The sequence below is a fragment of the Anas platyrhynchos genome, chromosome 1 (genome assembly GCF_047663525.1).
Source record: "Anas platyrhynchos isolate ZD024472 breed Pekin duck chromosome 1, IASCAAS_PekinDuck_T2T, whole genome shotgun sequence".
Classification (NCBI taxonomy): domain Eukaryota; kingdom Metazoa; phylum Chordata; class Aves; order Anseriformes; family Anatidae; genus Anas; species Anas platyrhynchos.
This window is the reverse complement of record NC_092587.1, coordinates 60,470,005-60,491,728: the sequence shown is the minus strand read 5'-3', so window position 1 is coordinate 60,491,728 and position 21,724 is coordinate 60,470,005. Positions and strand designations below refer to the sequence as shown.

Here is a 21,724-nt window from a genome sequence, read left to right as displayed (position 1 = left end):
TGAGCTTGGTTTCTTTTTAAGCATATAAACTTTAAAAATCAACTCACTCCAAGTATATGCTGTTTGGTATAATTCCAGTCCTCAGCCTTCTCCTGAAAGACAAGTTGTTTTTCCTACAGTTGGTCTACTGGGACTTCTGAAAATAAGCCATCATCTTTTTCTAGAAATTTTGGATTACCCCCGATTTCTCTAACGTTCTCTCTCACTTAAAAGCGAAACAACAGCTACATTTTTATACAATAATGGGTGACTTGATGACGACACTGTCAAACATCTTGCTCAGGTACAGAAAACATCCATTTGAGCTCAACAAGATTGTAAAGCGTACATTGCCTGAATAAAGGAAACCTTGCCTGTGCTAAAATCACGTTACATTTGGAGAAGCCTCAGAGTTTTATGTTGCAAACTCAGTCCAAAATCCTAAACAGGCCTGTGCCTGCAATCACTGTGGTCTGAAAGAGGCTGTTTCAGGCTGGAAAATGGAGAAAAGGGACAAGAGCATGTTGCCCAGCCCAAAATACTAAGGCCTGTTAGTCCCTCTGCACTTGCTCAAAGCTGATGCTGGGCAGGCTGCTCAACTGCTGCTGACAAACCCTGCTCCGAGCCCGCTGCCAGCACCTCTAAGGGCCACCACCACGCTCCAGGTTGTCCCCTACATCCCCCTGTGAGATGTGCCAGCAAGCAATGAAGGGATAATGTGCTTTTAGCTTAATGTTGCCTGTCCAGCTCCAGCTGGCAGCTTAAACGGTTCATGCCGAGAATTGTCTTCACCCATTCACCCTGCTGAGAAGTCAGCCCAACACCTCCCACCTCTCTCAGACCTTTCAGCCTCTTCTCTACCCTTTGCCCACCACCAGAGTTAGAGGCAGGGGATATGAACCTAAACATTTATCGGAAGGTGGCAAGAAAAAGACATTCTCACTAAAGAGCAACCCTCTCCCCAGGCAGATGCTCAAGCTAGTGCTGTGAGATCTTTTGAAACATCACTTCTGAAGGAATCCCAAGGTTTGCAATGGGAGCTGCAGACACAGCTGTGGTTATTGCTCCTAATCTCAAGACAGAAACTTAGTATTCGGTAGGTCTTCAGACTTCGGCTGCCATTTGCCACATCTCCCGAAACCAATTTACAAGAACATCACACCAGGCTTTGTGCTGGTTCATCTACCCTGGGAACAAAACAAGGGATTTTCAAGATTTACCTCGGTAATTTTCATGGTCATTTGGAATCCCACTTAATCCAAGTGTTTTTAGAAATCAGCACTGGGGTAATTCCCATAATTATAGTTCTGCTTTTGGGGCACTGATATCTGTGGCACATGCGAAGGAAACTTTCCACACATAGCAGGAAAGATCCAGCACTACAGCTCAGTTCTGCACCCAGCCTTTTCTCCACAACTTCCTACTTTGCCCAGGTGAGGAAGCAGCATCTCCACCTGGAACCTCAGGTCTAACAGACATAACAAACACACCCACACCCACCAGAGGAACACCCTTACTGGGTGACTCCCCATGCTAGGAGGTATTGCTGCACATAAATACAGGCAGATGCTGCTACTCTTCCTCAGACTGCTGAGCCCATCAGGCCCTTTAAAGCATACATCACATCAGACATCTCAGAAATTCAGGTACCTTCAAATTATTTCCCTCTGAACAAAAACTGTGGTGTTACAGACATTTCATTGAGGTCAAACCCATGTTCAGGATACAGATTGGTGTCCTATCAAAGCTAACGGGGCAGCTTTCTCAGCATGCCTTCTGACAGCTGCCTACAGGTCACGTATTTTTCTTCAACAGCCACAAAGGATATGAAATATGCTCGTGAGGTTTTGTCTCTCCTTCACAAAAGCAGCCCAAAGTTCTGCTATACACACCTGCTCTCAGCACCGAAGCATTCAAGGAGATGGAAAAAAGTCCATCCTGCCTTCCCATTTCAAGGCTCGCCAAAGTGTCATGACTTCAGAAAGGCTGGAAAACAATGCCAACACTGCAGACAAAGCGATTTACAAAGGAATTAATAAGTAACTATCACTTCTCTTGCCCCAAGACATTTTCTGGGTAAATTATTGCTCTTTAAAGCAGCGTACTGGGAGCAGGCTGCCTGGCTCCCAATTACCACAGCAGCAGTGGCACGACACAAGCCTGACGCTCCAGTTCTGCGGCTGAATCGCGGTATCGTATCTGTAGGGCACTGGCTTTGAACTCAGCGAATCTGCAACAGAACAACTCTTCTTTGTCAGACCCTTCTTTGAAGAAAAATCACAAGCAAGTGGGTGGGCTGCCTGCTAAGCTGCTTCGTAACCCACCAGCGCTTCCCCCGTAACTCCGGCAGAGCAGTCAAGCAACAAGTGGGAACGCTGAACAGCTCCTCTGCTGCCTCTCCGCTAATATTAGCCAAGGGGGGACATTTTTTATTTTTTTGGAGCAGGAAGAAGAAAGGATAAAAGAAATCACACACAAATAATGCTACAAATGTGCTATCAAGATGAGGGTGGTGGTTGGTTTTTTTTTGTGTTGTTTCTTTTTCGTAGAGAGATGAAAGCAGGAACACTGGAGAATAATTTCCATGTATGGATTTAGAAGTCTAAAAATAACACCTCATTTAATGCATTAAAAAGCTGACAACTGACCCTAGAATAGCTGGTGATGAATGCATTCAGCATCCAATTTTCCCCATTCTCTCTTCCCTCCTGTGCTCGCTGGCACCTTGCCCCCAGCCCACCCCTCGCCGCCTCGCTGTAGGGGGAGGAGAGGTGACCAGTTCTGCACAGCCCCAGCAGAGCTGGCTTCATGGGAGGGGGCTCCGTGGGCTCGGGGCTTGTTCTTGTTTGCCCTGCGATGCTCCAGCACGTTCCTCGGGTAGCTTGCAGGAAGCCTAAATCAGCAGCTTGGCACTACCTCTGTCCCTCCTGCTCCACGGCTGAATGCGAGCTGACTGCTCCCTCCCCAGGGCTCTCGCCCTCTGATGAAGTCTGCTGGTGCAACAAGCTCTTGGGGCCATTCTGTCAGGACCAGTTACGAGGCTTGTGTCAGGGGATACAAGAGAAGCATTAAACACAGCACACAGCCGCTCTTTGCCCCAAAACTAAGTGATGGATAAAGCCGAGGACCTAAAGACTGGGGCCACGAGTTAAACTCCTACCCTACAAGTGGTACCCTACAAGTGTAATTCTCACAGCAGGGCTGCAGCTGCAAGGCTGCTACGTGTCAGGAAAAGCAGGGAGATGCTGGGGGGAGGCTCGAGGGACAGAGACAAAGCTGCCTGAAGACAGGAGTGTGCCACACCACCAAGGGATCAGCTACTGCTGGAACAACAGTCTGTACGCCGTGATTAAGCACACGGGCATGGCTGTAACTGGGAGAAGTGCCCGGTGCTTGCCTGCAGTATGCCTGGTGTTCGCCAGAGCTGTCAAGTCTCTTGGTTTCACAAGCAATACATTATTTCAGCCTCCCCCCTCCCGAAGAGAGAAAACTCATCTTTTCGCCGGCGCCAATGTTCTGTTCCTCCTGCCTGCTCATTCACACCGGAGGCCCACCAGAACGGCCGCATCCAGCCACGTCTCATTTACTTTTATTGATGATGCCAGCTTCGTAGCAAGAGAAACAAAACAACACATTGAATTTGGGACAACTGCAAATCAGTTTTCCACTCCTCCATAAAAGGAGAGGAGCCGAGCAAGAGCTATTGATGTTTTCCAGCAGTAATATTCCACTTCCATTAGTCACCCTCCTGTGCCACCCGTTGCATAGCTCAGATGTTCACCTCCAGATAGGTGCACACAGCAGCCCCACACGCTATTCTCTTGACACTACCATGTACTCAGAAGCTTTCTTCTGACATTTGAATGCCACGGTGAGCAAGTCTCCTGGTACCCAGCACTTGAGCAGCAAGGAGATGCTCACAATTTGTCTCATCAGGCTGCCTTCGAGCTCTACCCCGAACATAAGGTTTGAGGCAGGTTCAATGTATCCCTTGGCACTTGGGTTTTGGGAGCTGCCCACTAGCTATCAGCATCAAACGTACTTTTAATTGCTGTTTGTGTATTGTCATTAAGTCGAAACGAAGAGATTGATCTCCATCGATTGGTGGAAGGGCTCAGTTTGTTTGCTCAGCCCTTCCATCGCTTATCGGGGTTGTGCCAAGAGCCTGACACACGCAGACGGAGAAGGAAATTAAAATAATGAGAGAGTGATGGCAAACGCATGCCAATCCCATTCTCTATCAGACTCTGCTGCAAAAGGTAAGCTGCAGAGGCAACAGCTTCTGGTTATTGTCAGAGTTGTGCCAGCAGTGTCAGGAATTTGTCCTATTTCCACATGAATCCAGCGTATCGGTATTGATGCATAATAAATAGAGGAGAGAGGTTCTCTCTATATACAGAGGAGCATCTAGGCATCACATCTTGATTTCCCTCAGCAGTTTTTCCATTATTCTGTTCTGTCTTTCTTCTCCCCAGGTGCTTATACACATTATTTTAGCTTCCTAATTCATATTCTTAAAAGGCAGCACTAAGGTCTAACCCCTCTGCGCCCTCAGGAGAAAAACCACCGGTGTCTCAGTCATACAAGGAGTTCATCTCTCCACTCACCGCTCTCCCCCAAGGCTGCCAGAGTCCTGCTCCTACAGCTAGGATTTTCTCTGCTCATGCTGATAACACAAGAACAAGACTTGGGAGCAGCAATGTTCCTCCAGCTGCCAGTCGTGCCACCAAAAAGCCACCCACCAGATGTCTTTCCCTTCCTATCAGCATTAGAAAGGCAGGATGACAGCTGTCAAAGCAGGTGGCAACCTGCCCCAAACCACGGCCCCCAACCCTGCTGAGATGAGATTGCTGTGTGGGTCCCTGCAGATAACCTGGGGCTATGTCAGCATCCCACCCACATCCTCTTTGACTCCAACTCCTTCTGCAAACTCCACAGCCAAGCTTGCAGTTCCCATCAGCAGTCACCTCCTGGGGATTGCCTCTCCCTGACCACCCACTCCAGGTGGAAGCCCTTCAGCCAACGCATCCCTCTTCTGGGGACTGCCCCACCAGGTTTAGGGGTCTCACAGACCTCACTACGGAGTTTTTGGACCCTACAACAGCATCGGCTGTTCGTTCTTGATGTCTCTCACTTCTCACATTCCTGTGTTTGCTTTTAAACAGGCTGGCTTCCAAACCTCCTCTCTACTAGCAATGTCATCTAAGCATTATTTCGATGCAGCAACAGATCAACTCTTCTGCTCCCTGAGCAAAGCAAGTGAAAAACTCACCCTGAATCCAACAGGCTGATGACAAATGGTCTTTCTTTCTGGCCAGTGAAACATTTAGTCTCCCCCAGTAGCAATAAAGAAAAGCATATCTTTAAATTACACTTGTTGTCATCTGACTGCTGTAAAACAGGGATTCGCTTACCTCCGAAATTCTGTTCTCTCAGGCACATAGGGGATGCCTTCCTGTGGAAAGCCAATGCCAGAACCATTAATCTGAGAATCCTGTGGACTGGCGGCCAAAGAGACACCAGCTGATTTAATCCATCTATGCACCACATATTTTCAAAGTGCTACTGCTCCTTGGTCTATCAAAGAGCTTTGCCTACCAGAGTTGACAATTCAGCATTTTGCAGAACCACTGATTCCTCCCGGAAAACTTCAGGAGGACTATTCCAAGAAGCAATCCTAGTGCCACATCAAGTAGCTTCTGTATTTCTCTGCCCCGTTCCTCGTTACAAAAGGCTTTTACTGGAAAGATCTGCTTCTTAAAGAAAGATTCTCAACCCCTTCCCTGTGAAAAATCTGGTCCTTCCCGAAAACAGTCACCACAGACTTTCCTACTTCAACAGTGAAGTCGCTACAGAGGGCGAGTGCTCCAGTGAAGGGCTGAGCAGAGGAGCCCAGGCTTGGTTACTGAAAGACGAAAAAACCTTCATGCACACAACATCAGAATCAGTCATGTAGGTCCTGACACGTTGAGCTCCATGAGGGATGAAGATACTCCTGAAACAAGCCAAACGTCAGCTCAGCCTAGGTTTACATCGAAGCCACGGGCAGCTGCAAGAGCCCCTGGCAGTGGGTGGCTCACAGCTATGGTCACGGTGCAGGACTATGCCTGTGGGTCAGCCAGCTCCTCACCCGTGCCATTTGGGGATGAGGAGCAGAGGAGTTGCCATACAGGACCGATTTTCCCCAGGCCACATCAGAAGGGCCATTTGGAAATTACTTGCCTGCAGTTTTCCACCGTGTGTTTCTTCTCCCCGATTATTTCATGGCTGTGTAATAGGACTGATTAGAAGTATTATTTCTCGAAGCACACTCATTTGATTACTTTTCAAATAAAATGACAGTAAAGATTACTTGCAGGTAAGGCATTGACTACAAGCATTTTATTCTTGCTCTGCGTACCAGTTGTCATGACAATCACTGAGGACACTGATTTAGAGTCCAATTCAGACATGGCAGAAAATCCATCAGCACCTACATATTCTGAGGAAGATAATTCTTGAAATTGATTCTAGTTACTCACCCGCAGACTTCTCTGAAGACTTTGTTTTCAGAAGCTGCTGAGGAATCCCCACTTTGTACACCTTAATTCACTACCAGCATTTTCAAAAGCTTTTTTTTTTCCCATTATTTCCAAGAGAAAACCACCACTAATGTATGTAATGCATTCCAGTTTGGGTTAGTAAGCTTTCTGGTGGAAATTGTTATATATTTTTTTAATATCTTCAGAAAAAAAAATGCATTTTTACTGGTATAGAATTTCACAGTGGTCTTTTCTGGGAGATATGCTGCGTGATCTCTGGCGCTACAGGAGGCAGCATTGTCTAGCACTTAGAGCAGCGGGAGTCCAAAGACCTGAGTTCTGTTTCTGGCTCTCCCACTCGCTCTCTGCGTGACATTTAGCAGGTCAATTAACTTCCCTGTAACTCTCTTCTTCTACATGTGAAATGGGTGTACTGGGCTGCATTCCTCTATCTGCACCCTGTTTATATCAGAAGGATACCAAGTGAGAAGCGTTGCCCAGGTGTTTCAGGATGCTGGGGTGGAAGATGCACTGCACAGCCAGCAGCAGCAGCACTGACACCAGGAATAGGGAACTCTGGGATCTATTCACTTCCACTGATTTAGTGCCTAAACATCAAAAAGTCCAAAATCTCAAGGAGCGCTTTTCTGAAAATCCCATTATTTTTCACCCAGATGCTGATTTCTCTTATTTTTATTCTCAGAATGTCTATGCTTGTTTCAGTAGAATTATTCTGGAATAAATATAAGCAGGTCCAAACTCTTAGTACCCTGCTCATTACTCCCTTCTGATTAGGATCTTTGTGTATATGGATTTGTGACACTGCTGACTTCTTCCCAATACTGGAAAAAAGGCAAGGCATTGCCTTGGCAGTTTAACCCTCCTCTTCCCAAGACACCACAGTCAGGCAAGAGTCATAAGGAATGGCATTACACCACGCTCACGGATGTAACAACATATTGCAGAATGACTTCTGTAAGAGGAGGGCTGATTTAGCATGTGCCTGTGATGAGTGAGGAGCAGCCAACACAGAGCTAGCGTATTGCTCAAGATTGTATGAGATAAAACAAGTTATTCATCCACCTCCATGTCCCCTCCCATTAAATTTTAATAAAGCCACTCTTATGGGAGAAAAGAAAGGACGCACACCCTGCTGAATTATTTACAGCCTGTGTTGTGTATGGCAAAGAAGTCGCTCTTATGGCAGTAAGTGATATTTTTCCATTGATTTTCTCTCTCGGAACACCTTGGTGAAAATCAAGTTTGGGAAGGAAAAAAACAAAACCAAAAAGGAAACAGATGCAAAGTGCAAGCCAGAAAAGAAAGTTGGAGGGAGAGATAAAGTTTGTATTTATGAAAGATATTGATCAATTTGACACAGCAGTGGCAGATACTCAAATTAGCTGTCATAATTCCAGTGATGCAGAGGGACACGCAGGCTTAAGCTCCATTAAATATAACCTACATCCAGAACAGTCAGATGAGATTTGAGAGACTGAACTCTGAAGTCCCACAGGAGATACCTGCAGTTGATTTATATTCCTGATTTCCTATTCCCTTACCAACTGTGCAATCAGTTCCTGGAGGTGGGCAGGGAATAATTTCAATAGCTAAACTGTGATTCACCCAGCCAATTAAGGAGTCCTGAGATGGGCCCTCAGAAATCCTTCAGCTTCAGTCTTCCTGGGACAGAACTACATTCAGCTCTGACACTGGGCCTGAAATCATCAGGGCTCAGTTAATAGCAGGGGAATCCAATATAAAGCTGCATTAGTTTTCGTATATCAATATTCACACATTTTAGACCTTTAAGAGCAGCAAGAAGTAGGACAACGTCCTGGTTGTACATGAGGATTAGGTTTATTCTGTAACTCCACGTACAAATAGCATCACTGCAAAACCGTAATGAAGCTGGCAACCACTGCCTAGTCGCTACCAACATGTAAAAATCACCTACATGTTTCAGCCTAAAGCTTCTGTCAGGGTCAAAGCCAGGTTGTTTGACTCCAGGTTCACTGGCATCTATCTCACGCTGGCTGCCGCGATGTTCCCTTGTGGACGGCGCATGGCTTTGTGAACAAATCACAATAATCTCATTTCCAAAGTGTTCCACTTAAGTCTTTCTTGCACTGATGCAAGGAAGCACTTACTCCTCATTACTAGCCCTGTATGTGGCATGTGGCATGTAATCACCTTGAAATATTTAACTGGCTGACTTTCATCTTGGTAACAGTATGGGGTGGGGCATCAGGCTGGGGTATAAATAAACCACGATATAAATCATCATAAACCAGGCATTAAATCGGTATATAAATCAAAAATTATAGAAGTCAGAGATGAAAAAGACCCATTAGATCATCCTGTTTGTTCTTTCCTGTGTTCTCACCCTAAGAATGCACAAGGCATCATTCTTGATTAGCCAGGAGACATAGAAAAACGCCCATCTCTCCCCCTCTGTCTCTCTCAAGAGAGAAAGAAGGGAAACAGAGCACACTGTGTGCATATTAATAAAGCTATATTTTGACTGGCTGAATGACTGGAAATGATTAGTGATGGTATGTTTTACCTGTCAACATCTCCACGCTGCAACTGGCAAAACGTCGCTAATGCTCTCTTGCAAAAGTCACAAGTAAGGCTGGAGGGAGGTTGTTCTTGGCTTCCCTGCACTCAGAACTGCTCCTGCAGTACTCTAAGACCCTTTACTATGACAGAAGTAAAACAAGCTTTTCTTTTTCCTGACACAATGGGAGGCAACATAAACCATCACATAAGTCGAGGTGAATCTAGGTGCCTGCACGTACAAATAGCAAAAGCAAACAAAAATATCAAAACATTTTGGAAGGTGCAGTCTCAAGCATGCCAAAGCTAGGAAAAGAGAAATGGTGACCCTTTCAAAAGGGTCAGCATGAAAGCTGGGAACCCATGCAACACTCTAAGAGCAGTAGGAGCTGAGATCAGTCTGCTGACACATCGCTGCTCCTCCTCCCTCTGACACCAGCACTTTCCTCTATGCTTACCCCGAAAGTCCTCGGTGGTGATAGGCCAATTCACTGAAACCTCTTCAGAGGCAGCCCCTAACCGTGTTTTCCTCATTTACTCTGACCACAGCTTGAGTTGGGTGGCCATTTGGAGTCTGATTTACAGGCTGTGGAGCACGCATTGCTGCCAAATACTGCAAAAAGCAAGTCTTAATCATCTCCAACTGGACACCCAAAAAAGCAGTTAGTTTCAATTTGCAAGCCCAAAATGGAAGTTACAGCCCACCTCAAATGAGATTGTAAACTACAAACTTAGTATCTGTGCCACACTTTGGTACGATTATGACAAGTGCCACAAAGTTTGTGAAATAGTTGAAAATTCTCTCTGTGGATGAGGAGTTGTGTTCTGCTATAAAAGGCCAGCAGCAACACACCAAGCAATGAAAATTCAGACATTGAAGAGCTCATTGAATGGGAACAGAATATCCCAAATGTATGGAACAAGGCAGGGGTCCTGTAGAAAATACAGCAGGTGTTACAGTAATTAAAGACTTGATAATGAGTGTGCTTGGAGAGGATGAATTAAGGCCAAGTATGCAGCCTGAACTGTGTCATCTCCTAACTTGACATGCTTGTGCTTGCAGCCTTAAAAAGGCTCGTGATTTTGTCATCCGTATACATTCCTAAATTCAAAGGAAACAAACGACAAAAGCAGGAGTTGGAGCAAGGGGTTTCTTACAGCTCCTGAAGAGCAATGGGTGGTACACCAGAATAAGACTCTTCTCACCACCCAGAGCCCCCCGTTATGTCAGCTGCTGGAGGCCCCAGCGGCAGGAACAAGCTGCCACCATACAGATAGAGCAGCCCTGCTGGCCATGGGGAGCAGGATGAGACCCCCACTCCCACAGGGCATTTCACAGATCTGCTGGCAGTAAGACTCTTGACTCATGCACTTCATACAGGGCTTCAGAGGGTCTTCTTCCCTGCTCATTTCCTATCCCCATAAAGCTTGGCTGTTTGTGTACTTCCCCTCCCACTGCCCCAGCCCTTACCCCAGCCTGTGTCCAGTTAATCCCTGGTCCCACCTCTCCACGCTCATCAGCCCAGATGAAGTTTCACCCTTTCCTTGTCCTCATCTTCTGCCTTCCCAGCCCCTGCCCATGTTTCCTCCTCAGGCATCCCTGTCACAACTCAGGATGGAGAGTTCTCGTGCCTTTCCTCCTTACTCCTCCCCTGTTCTTCTGCCTCTGAGCTAGAAAGCTCATACGCAGTTGGAGAAGCTATTTGCTATTGCAGGTATTAAGGTCACTGCCATATTAGCAGAGCCTAAGATGAAACCTAGCAGAAGGCAATAAAATCCCTTAAAGGTTTCAAAATAGGTTGGGTGGTTTTTTTGGGCATCAAAATCTAAGACCCCTTTTATATCTCAGCTTGAAATAGAAAGATGTGAAGAAAACCCTACAACAGAGGTGGAAATAAGGGCTGTCTCTACCACCTGGGCAATAGCTTTGGGAACACCGAATATTATGGGGATCCAACACCAGCATGTGAGCACCTGCTGCATGACTAACCTGCAGGATGGCTGTCCCATCTGCTTCACAGCCCATGCATTTGGGAATGACATCATATGGCCGGTGTCATCCCTCAGCCTGTACCTCCATCTGGGGGTCGAGGTGGCTAATTAAAAATTAAACAGCATCTCCTTGTAGGGGGAGATAGGAATGGGAAGAGACCCAAGGGAATATGGTCAAGAGTGGGGAGGAAAGGAGCAAGGAAAGTGGGATGCTGCCTATTTATTTCAAACACTGCTTTCAGTAGTACCCAGCAAAAAAAAAAGTAAAAATTCTCTCGGGTCAGCACTTAATACAGATACAGGAATGAAATATTTATTGTTGCTTATAAAAGCATCAGACAGGGTCAAGCCCATGAGCCTACTGGTGTTACTAATGCATTGTCAAGCTATGATCTGAGCTTGTGCACAAATCTCAGCAGCTCGTTCCCCGGGCTCGGGAAGCCTGTAAATTCAGCAGTGCAGACATGACTGTCTTCTCCAGAGTGCTAATTGCTGCCTCTCCCATCAGCACCACAAGTGACCTCCACAAAGGGAGCTTCTTCCAGTCCCTCACACCCCGCAATAAGGAGGTAGCTGAGTGCTTCCTAGGCCTAAATCAAGAAGCCTAGGGGTAATAAGTGCCTTATTCTCCTAGAGAGCCTGCAAAGTTTGGACCATTAAGGCTGATAAAATCCATCGAGACCTCAGCATAAAAGATGCTATACAAATTAAAATATTACCACTCTCCACATCCTGTAGAAATCCTTCATTTCCTCCAATGCTCGCTGCTCTCACAATGTGTCAGGCTATTACTTTTGTCTTCACAACTCATTTTTTATGCAAATGGCTTTCAGAGCACCACAAACAGAAGATTATTGCAATTTTCAACAGAGAAGGCAAATGTTGTCATTCTAATTAACACAAAGCTTCACGGTTCCTCTTTTCCTGACAACGCAGCTCCCCATCTCAATACCCTAAACTCAGAGCCCATTTTCTGACCACACAGCAGAAGCAGCGGGTAGGAGACAGTTAAGAGAGTGTGCCAGACAAGGCATGTTCAAAAAAAAAAAAAAAGAAGAAAACCAGAATTCCAAGCATTTCTCAGGAAGCAGCAGCTACCTATTTGTGAACCCGTTCTCCCGAAAGCAGTGTGGTGACAATTTCTACCTCAGCTGTGCAGGAGGAGATCAGTTTCCATAGCAATTCCAGCCCCTTTCTGCCCAGATGCAGCACGCTCCGTGTTCCTGGGCACAGAAGACAGCTGCTGACCCAGCACTGCAGAGGACAGGCCTAGGAGCCAAAAGTAAGGTGGAGAGGAACAGACACAAACACAGGTTCCCTCTTGTGTGGCCAGGTTTAATCCAAAGTAAAAATTCAGGCTTGTGACATGTAGGGAGGAAGGAAAAAATACCAGGCAGAGAAACACTGCTATCTGCCTCGCATGATAGGCTCTGTGAGTCAGCAAAATAAACAGCTTTGGGAGAATTTTTCATCTCTCCTGATCTGGAGACATTCACGCAATAGAGCACAAGCCACAGGGAGCTGTGCCATACAAAGGCTCTGAGCACCATACAGCATTTGTCCCGTTTTAGCTACCAGTGAAGGAGAAAGGGAAGAAGCACAGTTTGGTTTGTTCTCAGAAAAAGAAAAAAAAATATCTCATTCTTCAAGAACACACATCAGGAAGTTGCTTGTTTGCAATGCTTTAAAACTCATGTTTTATAGTAGAGTTCTTTGCCTGTCTTGTAGGGAAGACAGCCCTAGAAAAGCCCCTTTTCTCCTTCACTTGCCAAGACTGCAGTGAGGAAGGCTAGAATGGATGCACTAACTTTTTTTATGGCCAGCTTTCTTACAGTCATCTTACAGTCATTTCTTACAGTCATCTCATTGAAATGCTTATTCCATGATCTGAAAATGCCTTGCACCACTCCTTATGTCTGTACCATATTCAGCAGCACAAGCCCCTGTCACAACCACTTTCCCCATGTTTTGTGAGCACAAATCCATAGCACAACAAAAGGAAACCTATTGGGAACACAAAGCACATGGAACAAGAGATGCCAACAAATATAGAACTGTTTAGATTTTCATTCAAATAACCTACACCTCCATTTCTAAAAGGATCGGTGCTGCTGCTAGGGTTTTTCAGAAGCCAGAACTCCAGCCCAAATTTCTGTGCATGAGGCTGGGGCCAAAGTGTGACAGGGTAAATGAGTAACAGTGACTCAATCATAGCATTACAGCAGCATCTTCCAGAAGAGACAGCTACTTGTGCTCCAAGTTGTTGGGCACAGCACTCTTTCCCTTCTCCCTTCCCCTCCCAGCTTGTACAGACACTAGTTTTGTCTAATTAGATGAACAGTGTCCCCTGACAGAAGAAAGCTGGCAATACTACAATCGCCCTTCCCTCCCTCCCTCCCTATTTAACCAGAGAGAGCTGAGAGGAAGTGATTGCAGGGAAGTGAAGTCTTATTTCACTGGCTCATGCTGCCATAGGCAATCAGTTTGGAGCTGAGGTTCCATCTTGAAAATGTCAAACAGGATGAAAAAAGACAAAAATCAAAAATGATGAAGTCAGCCCCAACCATCCCTCCAGGTCCAGCTGCTCCCCTGGGTTATTCTAGCACAGCTCACAGCACAGCTAGAGGAATCTCTGCTTTCCGTGCCAACTGGTGCCATGGGGTCCTCAGCCCCAAGTTTCCCCTCACCCACTCCTGCAATCCAAGAGAAACTGCTGGAGCACCAGTGCTGCCTGCCAGCCTGAAGAAAGCAGCGTTTTGAGCATGGCCGACTCCTCTTTTCTCTGCTCCCCAAAGCTGTACGCATGCAAAACAATGAATTTCCTTCCCAAACTCATGATTTGCTTCCCATGCACCCAAAAAGGAAAATAACCACTACTGAAATGCAGATATGCCAAAGGACAGCAGTGGCTCCCACCTGGAAGTGATATTTTCTTTAGCAGGGGGCCTGGACACTCCAGTTTCACCTTTCCAGTTCTGCTGAAATTCTCCAGATGCCACTTTTGTCCCATTTTCCATCAGGAAATAGGGTTTGTACTTCTATCTCATAATGCAGATCTGAGGAGTTACCCATGTCAAGACCACGAGGAACAACAGGTCTGCTCCTCCGCTGCCTGTCCCAACACTCAGGGGAAGGGAAGTTCTGAATAGGAAGTTGTTCAGAGGAAAATAACATTCATGTTGACTTGGAAGCGTTATTCTGCCTCAGCATGAGCAGTGGTGTGCTGAAGTAGCTGTGCCCTGGATGAAGCTAGTCCAGAGGTACAGAAAAGCACCAGATGCTGAGGCTGGAACACTTACAGGGACTTTCTGAAGGTACTTTGTCATACTGCTTGTGGCTGCTCCATCACAAATGTTTCCTAAATGGAGAACATTCCCCTCAGCTTGAGCACTATTTGAAAAGATTGCTGTTGTCCTTGTCTTTTAAGGAATGTTGTGGAAAAAACAGCAAGGTTGCAAGCACCTTTAGCACTACATGCAACTTGAATGCAGTGGCCTGTGCGTATCCCATGTATCAAACACTCATTGCACCCAACTGTTCTGGAGAAGAGAGCTTTGGCAAAGTGTTTTTCCTTCTCTGTCTATACAGAGGTAGAACTGAAGCCTGAATCTGGCTATCTGCATCTGCCTACACTTATCTGACTCATGAACTAGCAAGAGAATCTGGGTCAGCAATACACACACCCCCACACACTCGGTGTACCCTCCTCGGGAAAGAAACAAACAGCCTCACCCTGAAAGTGCTTCAAACCAGATCAGATATGTAAATGGGAGAGTGCCGTGTCTAGACTGCCACTTCGGAGACTGCCAAGCGTGCTCCTGAAGGCTGCTGACAACCGTGCTAAGGAACTCGCTGATCCCACCGCGGGATGCACACACTGAGGGACTAATGTGGCCAGGCACATCAGTGGTTAACAGCCTCAGGAGAGCCCTGTACCTGAGCCATTGCTGAAAGGGACTTCTTTAAGGCAATAATTATTACATTAATAAGGGAAGTTCCTAGAGAAGAGTTGCAGAAGAGTCATGATTACTCAACAGCAGTGGCAAAAGCACAGATATGCAGCCAGAAGAATAAACTGGCCTCTTTCTCTTGAACTCTAATAGGAGACATCCACCTCTCTCTGAGGGGTGGTTGGTTGTCCTCTTCCCTCCCCAAAGAAGAGAAATTTTAGCTTAAATATGACACCAGAGATGACAGGTGGTAGCAGGAAACTGAGAGGTTCCTACTACACAATCGTCTGATTTCAGGGACAAACAAACACAGCAAAGTACTTTTCAAGACCGGCTTCTTACTACCTACCTTCTGAGAGGGAAGCAGAAGCATGAGAAATAAAAGGAATACCAAACTCATATCAAAATTAAACAACGTGTATTTAGCCACACAGACACATTTCATAAAACATAGAGGAATTTAGCAAGATCTTCTAAAACTTCCTTAATGGTTTATCAGATTTTACCAGGTAAGCATACAAGCATCAGTGAAAGCCAGGCCTGACCTTACCAATTCAGAAAGTGAAGTATATCATTATGGCTTCTCCTCCCCAGAGCATAAGAGGCTTCCAACAGAGCAATAGCCACACAAGGCAGGAGTGAAACAGGGACCAAAAGCCCTGGAAATACCAGAGGTCTTACACATTTCTCAAGCTGATGGCTTAGACAGTAGCTGCTCACTGCCACCTTTCAAATCAGCAGAATCAGCATCCCCTCATTTCTGTCATCTTCAAAGGGCTGTTAAATACTTAGACTGTGGAGGAACCCTGAGCATTCATCAGTCCTTATGACTATGTAATAGCAAGAGGAAGTGGCAGTGGTTTCCTTCCTCGTGAAATCCTACCTCTTTCATCTTGTTAGTGAAAGCCCTTTTCCGTTTCCAGTATGAGGAGAAAAGCTTTAAGGCCAGCCATACATCTCGAGGCAGTTCCTTCCATCCCTGTCAGATACTGTTGGCTTCAGCAAATATTACAAGTTGGCGACCACCAGCTACAGTTATCACTGAGGGCTAAATGCTCCTTCCCTGTGCCTTAAAGGGTGCAGCATCTCTTTTTACATCTTCAAAGGAGAGCGATGCCACACTCGCTCAGGAGCTGCAGGCAGCAGGACGTATTCTACAAAGCCAGCAATGAATTCTGCTGGAAGCAGGAAACTCAGCAGTAGCATGAACTGCATGAGAATACCCTTACATACCGAGAATTCCACTAAATTAAAAAATAGAGCATTGATCTGGTTATTCATTTTATTATTTAACTAAATATTAATCTTTGCACATGAATGCCTCTTCCCTACCACCAGTTTTTCATGCCTCAGCAGAATTTCTAGTCAGCAGCAAAAAGAGATGTAGGTCCTAAGAGCAAATCGATCCATCTGCTACAAAGACTAACTGCACGTGAGAACAGAGCTCTAAGTGGGCTGTCTGTCAAAGCCGCTCTTCTCATTTACTAGCGGGTACCTCCCTTAGTCTGCACATGAGGAAAACGGAGGAGAAAGCCAGCAGTACTCACGCAAGGCATGCCACTCATCCTGGCGGATTGTCTTGGTGATGTTGTAGGTGAGGTTCTTGGGAATGGTTGCTGAGGAGTAGTGGTACTTGATGTACGTGCACCGCTCAATTGCTCCTGGAAAAGGCAAAAGGGATAAGAGAGAAAGTGCTGTTAAATGAATGCAACATCGTCCCAGCTGTAGACCAGACAGAACTGACAAGCAAAAGCAGAGGCTGATAGCAAAGCAATCCCTACTACCAACCCACTGTGACAGTCAGTGCTACTTGTGGCCCATGACAGGCTCAAGCTAGTTGTAGGGGAAGCTCGCATGCAAACTTATGATACATCAAAGGCTCAACAGTAGCTGCCAGCATCTGTTTTCACCATCAGACGTAATGTGGCAAGTCACCCCTTCTTTCATTTCCTTTCTCTGAACCATGAGCTAACATCAGGCATACTGGCATTTACCTCAGAGAAACTGGGATTCCCATTTTCACTTATCCTGCAGTATGTGTCTGTGTCCGTGCTCCAGGAGATATGCAAAGCAAACACCTTTAATCTTACCATCAGTAATAAAACCACCACGGGAAGAAGTATGAATTTAGAGAACACATTTTCTGACCGCTTGCAGCCCAGAGCCAAAAAGCAAGCCAAGCAGATGCGACAGGCTATGGCACGTCTCTTGAAGGCACCCAGACACTTTCATAGCAGGCTCAAACAGGATTTATTGGCACCACTGAGATAATAAGCTTCAAATGGCAACATGAATGGCTGCAATAGGCAATGTTGGTTTTTCCCCTGTAGGATTTCATCTACGTTCCATGGAAAACAGCACCATGTGCTGCTTCTGTTTGTCTTCTGGTCACATATTCCTATTTTCCTTTTATAGCCACTTTCCTTCCTCTACAATAATCACACCTCCAGGCTGTCATCTCCTGGCATCTCTCTGCACCGTGTCCTTAGAGGAATGGGTCTGGCATAGCCCGATGCTTTCTGCGAATTATAGCCCAGCCAAATTTCACATCTGATCAGAAATCTGTGACAGTGCAACCCTTCCTGCATCGGTGAAAAACAGCAAGGTTTCCTACATCCTTTTTGCCAGAAGGATGGCTCCGTTAGACCCTCTCACCAAGCAGTCAGGTTCAGAGCTCATGTAAGCCCTTTCTCCATGAGTATTATGGTATTTTGGATCAGGCCTCCAATAACCAAACAGGCATCCCTAATGTGGTTGGCCACACCGTTTGCTATTAGCTGCCACTGGTCAGAGGAGCAACTGCACTGGAAATGCTTTTATGTATTAAAAATACATTAAGACATGCACTCAATAGAACAAATTAAATGAAGCAATGAACCACATAAATAAGGATGAGAGAGTGATATACCAGGAGACATGTAGAGAACACTTGCTGTCAGCCTGAACTGAAAAGGCAGAGCCATTAGCCTCACCTGCAGCTCCAAGGGGTTAAATGTGTTCTTGTGCCCCTAAAAAGGCAAGTTTCTACTCCTGGTTGTAAGGCGTTGCTTGGCACAGGCTTGGATCATACACGGCGTGAGTAAAAACCCATGCAACAAAATTATTAGTTGCAATCGAGTCAACCAGCATCTTCCAGAGTTAGTGCAATGCAAACATTGGAGGTCCTCTTTGTTTGCTTCTCTGAAGCATTCTTCACATTCTGCCTTTGACAGCAATTAGATTAGACAAAGGCAAATATTATAGGGGAAAAAGGCAAAATATTTACATATGTATCCGCCTGCCCTGACAGCGTGATGGGCTTCTGTGTGAGTCTGCACCATCTGGGCACCAAATGTACGCCCAGAATTAAAGTTTCAAACCAAGAATAGTATTTAGGGAAAAAAGAAAGCTAGTGTGGAAAGAGCTTTTTTTTTTAAAAAAAAAAAAAAAAAAAAAGCCCCAAAACACAACCATGTCTTCATATGGGATTTCTTATTCCCTTTTGTTCAGCTGCTTTCATGGATCAGAAGCCTCGGCGAGAAAGTGGAAAAATGCTTATTTGTCAGAAAATAATCTTTATCTGATAACTGCACAGAGAAAAGATTTATGCAGATAGACAGGAACACGGAGCCAAGGCTCAAAATAAAAGCACACAGAAGGAAGGAAGAAAAGATCCTATTCCAATTGCTATCATTTCCTAAAGTAATCAGCAGAAACACCTCCTCTGACACCAAAGAGGCTAATTTCTAGCAAGGTCCATCGAGCTTCCCATTTTTTACTGCAAATACTTTTAGCAGTAATGCAGAGAACTGATCACTAGCTTATTACCAAAGCCTAAAGCACAAAAAGATTATGGCCCGCATTCAGGTCATTACCTGACCATATACACGATTTTAGACTTCTGCTTACATCCCTATAGCGTTAATGAGATCTAAGCACACATTTAAAGACCATCTAGATCTGAGAGCGTGCTTGCAGTGGCAATGGCTGATGATATCTGAAGCGCAGGCAAATGTGCGTGGTAAATTCCGTGCTGTCCTTTCCAACCACACCACATACTTCTACACAATTCCTACCTCTAGATAAAATTTTGACTATTATCCTATAAACACCTTGACTCCCAAGGATCAGGAGGGCAAGCACTCAGTGCATATGGTGAGAGGCAGCCTGCTTTTCCCACCAGCTTCCCTCCAAAGGGGAAGGTGAGGGCTGGTCCCTGAGGGCACTGAGCAGGAATTGTTCCCCGTGCTCGTCTCACACGGGGAAACCCACCCTCAGGTCAGACCCTCAGGGGTGCTGCCCCTGGATTTCCATCCTTCTCCGAAGCATTAAGCGTGGTTTCACTGCTGGAACAGGTAAGCCTGATGAGTTTTGTTACCAGGCTCAAAATACTTCAGTCTAAACCAAGCTTTTAGGTGCAAGGAGGGGATCAGTGGGTGAAACAGTGGGCTTTGGTACACCAGGGGCCAGCCCACACGCTGTAATGGACCTTTGGGGCTTTAGCCTATGACCTTCCCTGTGAACACCAAGTTCAATACACTCAGAAGAAGACAGTCCAGGCTATTTCAGAGCTATCTTCTACCAGCTTGGATTACTTCAGACTCCAGAAGCGCAGTGACGGCCCAGCATTTAGATGTGAACCAGTTGTCTGCACCTGCTCCCACACCCTGCTGAGTCCCTGCAACTGCACCAGCGTGTATCTTGGAAACACCAAACGGGGCTGTGCATGTAAATACTATTCCCTGTAATTTGAACAGCAAACCAGTGAGTGGGGTTTTCACCCACACGGCGATGATAGCAAGTGTCAGGGTTGGCCACAAGAAACACGAAGCAACCAAGAAACTGCCCCACTGATGTGTGTTCCAGCTTCCTATGATTAAAGGGAAATGTTTGCTGGAAATCCTAAAGAACTGTGGCTGACAGCATCACCTGAAAACATTGTGCAGTTCCTTTCCAGCCTGTTTCAGAACTACCCTAACATTTTGACGTGAGCTCAGCTGCTGGCGAAGCTCTGCTCCCCTGCACTGCTGGAGCTTCCCCTGTTCAGGCTCCGTGCTGACCAGCACTGCAGGGTGCCAGCAATGTTCTCCCACTCTGGGCAAAACAGGGTTGGGATCAACCAAAAAGGGAGGTTATATTGCTGGTATCCATACTCAATTTGGCTGGTGGGTAAGCAAGTTTACTTCCAGAACATTTTTCATCACGACTGCCACCTCCTTTAAGAATATTTCAGGCTTCTTCAAAAAACAAATGGGGATGAAACAAAATCAAAATGCCACCAGGGTATTGGCGACATCAATCCTCAAATTTTATCTCAGCAGTGCCCGGAGGAATTTGCCCTGTGAGGTCAGCTTGACTTTTGCAGAGATGCCTGTCAGGTTTCGGGATTTTATAACATCGCTGCGATCATGTAGTTGTGCATAATACAGCCTGGCTCACCTGGGAGCTGGCAACAGAAAGTCATCCTTTGCCACTTCCATGCAAGGCCACCTAATCTGCAGGAGCAGTTAGGTAAGAGTGTTGCTACCATCGCTTCAGGTCCAGCCTGAGATGGCACATCAAAGTTACATGCATGGGTTACCTGACTGCGCTCCCCTCCTGCAAGTCAGGACTCCAACATTTCCCACTTTTCCCCCAACTTTCAGGGCTGCAGGTTGTGGAAGCACGCTTCAGGTTCAGGTACGGATCAGCCTGCTGCCCACCACCGAGTTACCCTCGGGCTACACATTGCAATTTCTCTCCTTGCAGCTTCTGTTGGGTGACAGCGACCAGGAGCCACGGGCAGCCAGCAGCTCCTTGCCCCTGGATGAGCCACGCCTGGCGCGCCGTGCCAAACCCCATCACAAGCCAGCAGTGACACGGTGAGCACCTTGTTTTCTGCGTTCAGGTCTCTGCCTGTTGCAGGTGGTACCCATTCCTCTCCAGCAGTACGCACGTTGATTTCTAAGAAGTGCTGGGCTGTTTCTGCCAAGGTTTTCGATATCACGAGCTTCCCTGAAAAGACTGACGTGGATGTTCTGAGCCTTTGATGCCTCCGGGCAGCTTCTCCTTCTGTTTTGTAGATACCTCTGCACGAACTGTTCGTAGCAAGCAATTTATTCCACAAAATTCGCCCTTTGTGCTGGATCTAATTTTTACAAATCTGTTTGAGAATTACTACACAAACATTTCCTAGTAAAAGGAATCTTAGCCTCTGGCTTGCAAGCTGCATTCACTACATATATTTGCTATTCATTATGAGAAACTGCCTTCTGTATGAGAAATTGCCTTAATCCCATGTTTTGGTTACTGTTCCCTCATGGAGTGACTATAACTATACCCAGCAAATGGAGGCTGCAGTTTGGTCATTTAGCCCCGAATTGCTTCACACTGTAGTCAGAAAATCTGTAGGTCTTCAACAGAAAACGTTCAGTTTCTCAGCCTAATATTCCAGTATGGTTTTGACAGGGCTGTAAGCACAGAGCTGGGACCAGCTTACACAAAGCAATGGCACGAGGCACATGCACCTGTTAAGGCTCACTCTCAAGTCTTGTCTGTCAGAAATTTTCATTTTTCAATTCTGCTAGCACCTTATCAAACCTTCAAAGGGGCTGTGGCCATTCGGGCTGGTACAGTTTAAGAGCTGCTTGCCCTCAGCTGCATGTCCTGCCCTCGCGCTCTGAAATCATTCCCTATGAATCACCAGCACTCACCTGCAGGCAGCGTGGGCACGGTTGTGGCAGTTCCAGCATGCATTAACTGGTC

At 46.1% G+C, this 21,724-nt stretch overlaps 1 protein-coding gene across 5 annotated transcripts in view; it reads right to left on the bottom strand.

Moving 5' to 3' along the window:
• TMEM178B (transmembrane protein 178B) overlaps nt 1–21,724 on the bottom strand; it is a 214,405-nt gene that overhangs the window by 140,545 nt on the left and 52,136 nt on the right. For all 5 annotated transcript variants that reach the window (XR_005260589.2, XM_027446395.3, XM_072039031.1 and 2 more), the window contains one exon: nt 16,549–16,662. Coding sequence is in view for 4 of the 5 variants with exons in the window: in XM_027446395.3 (XP_027302196.1) it covers nt 16,549–16,662 (114 nt within the window). In the remaining variant the exon portion in view is untranslated. The remainder of the gene's footprint in view (nt 1–16,548; nt 16,663–21,724) is intronic.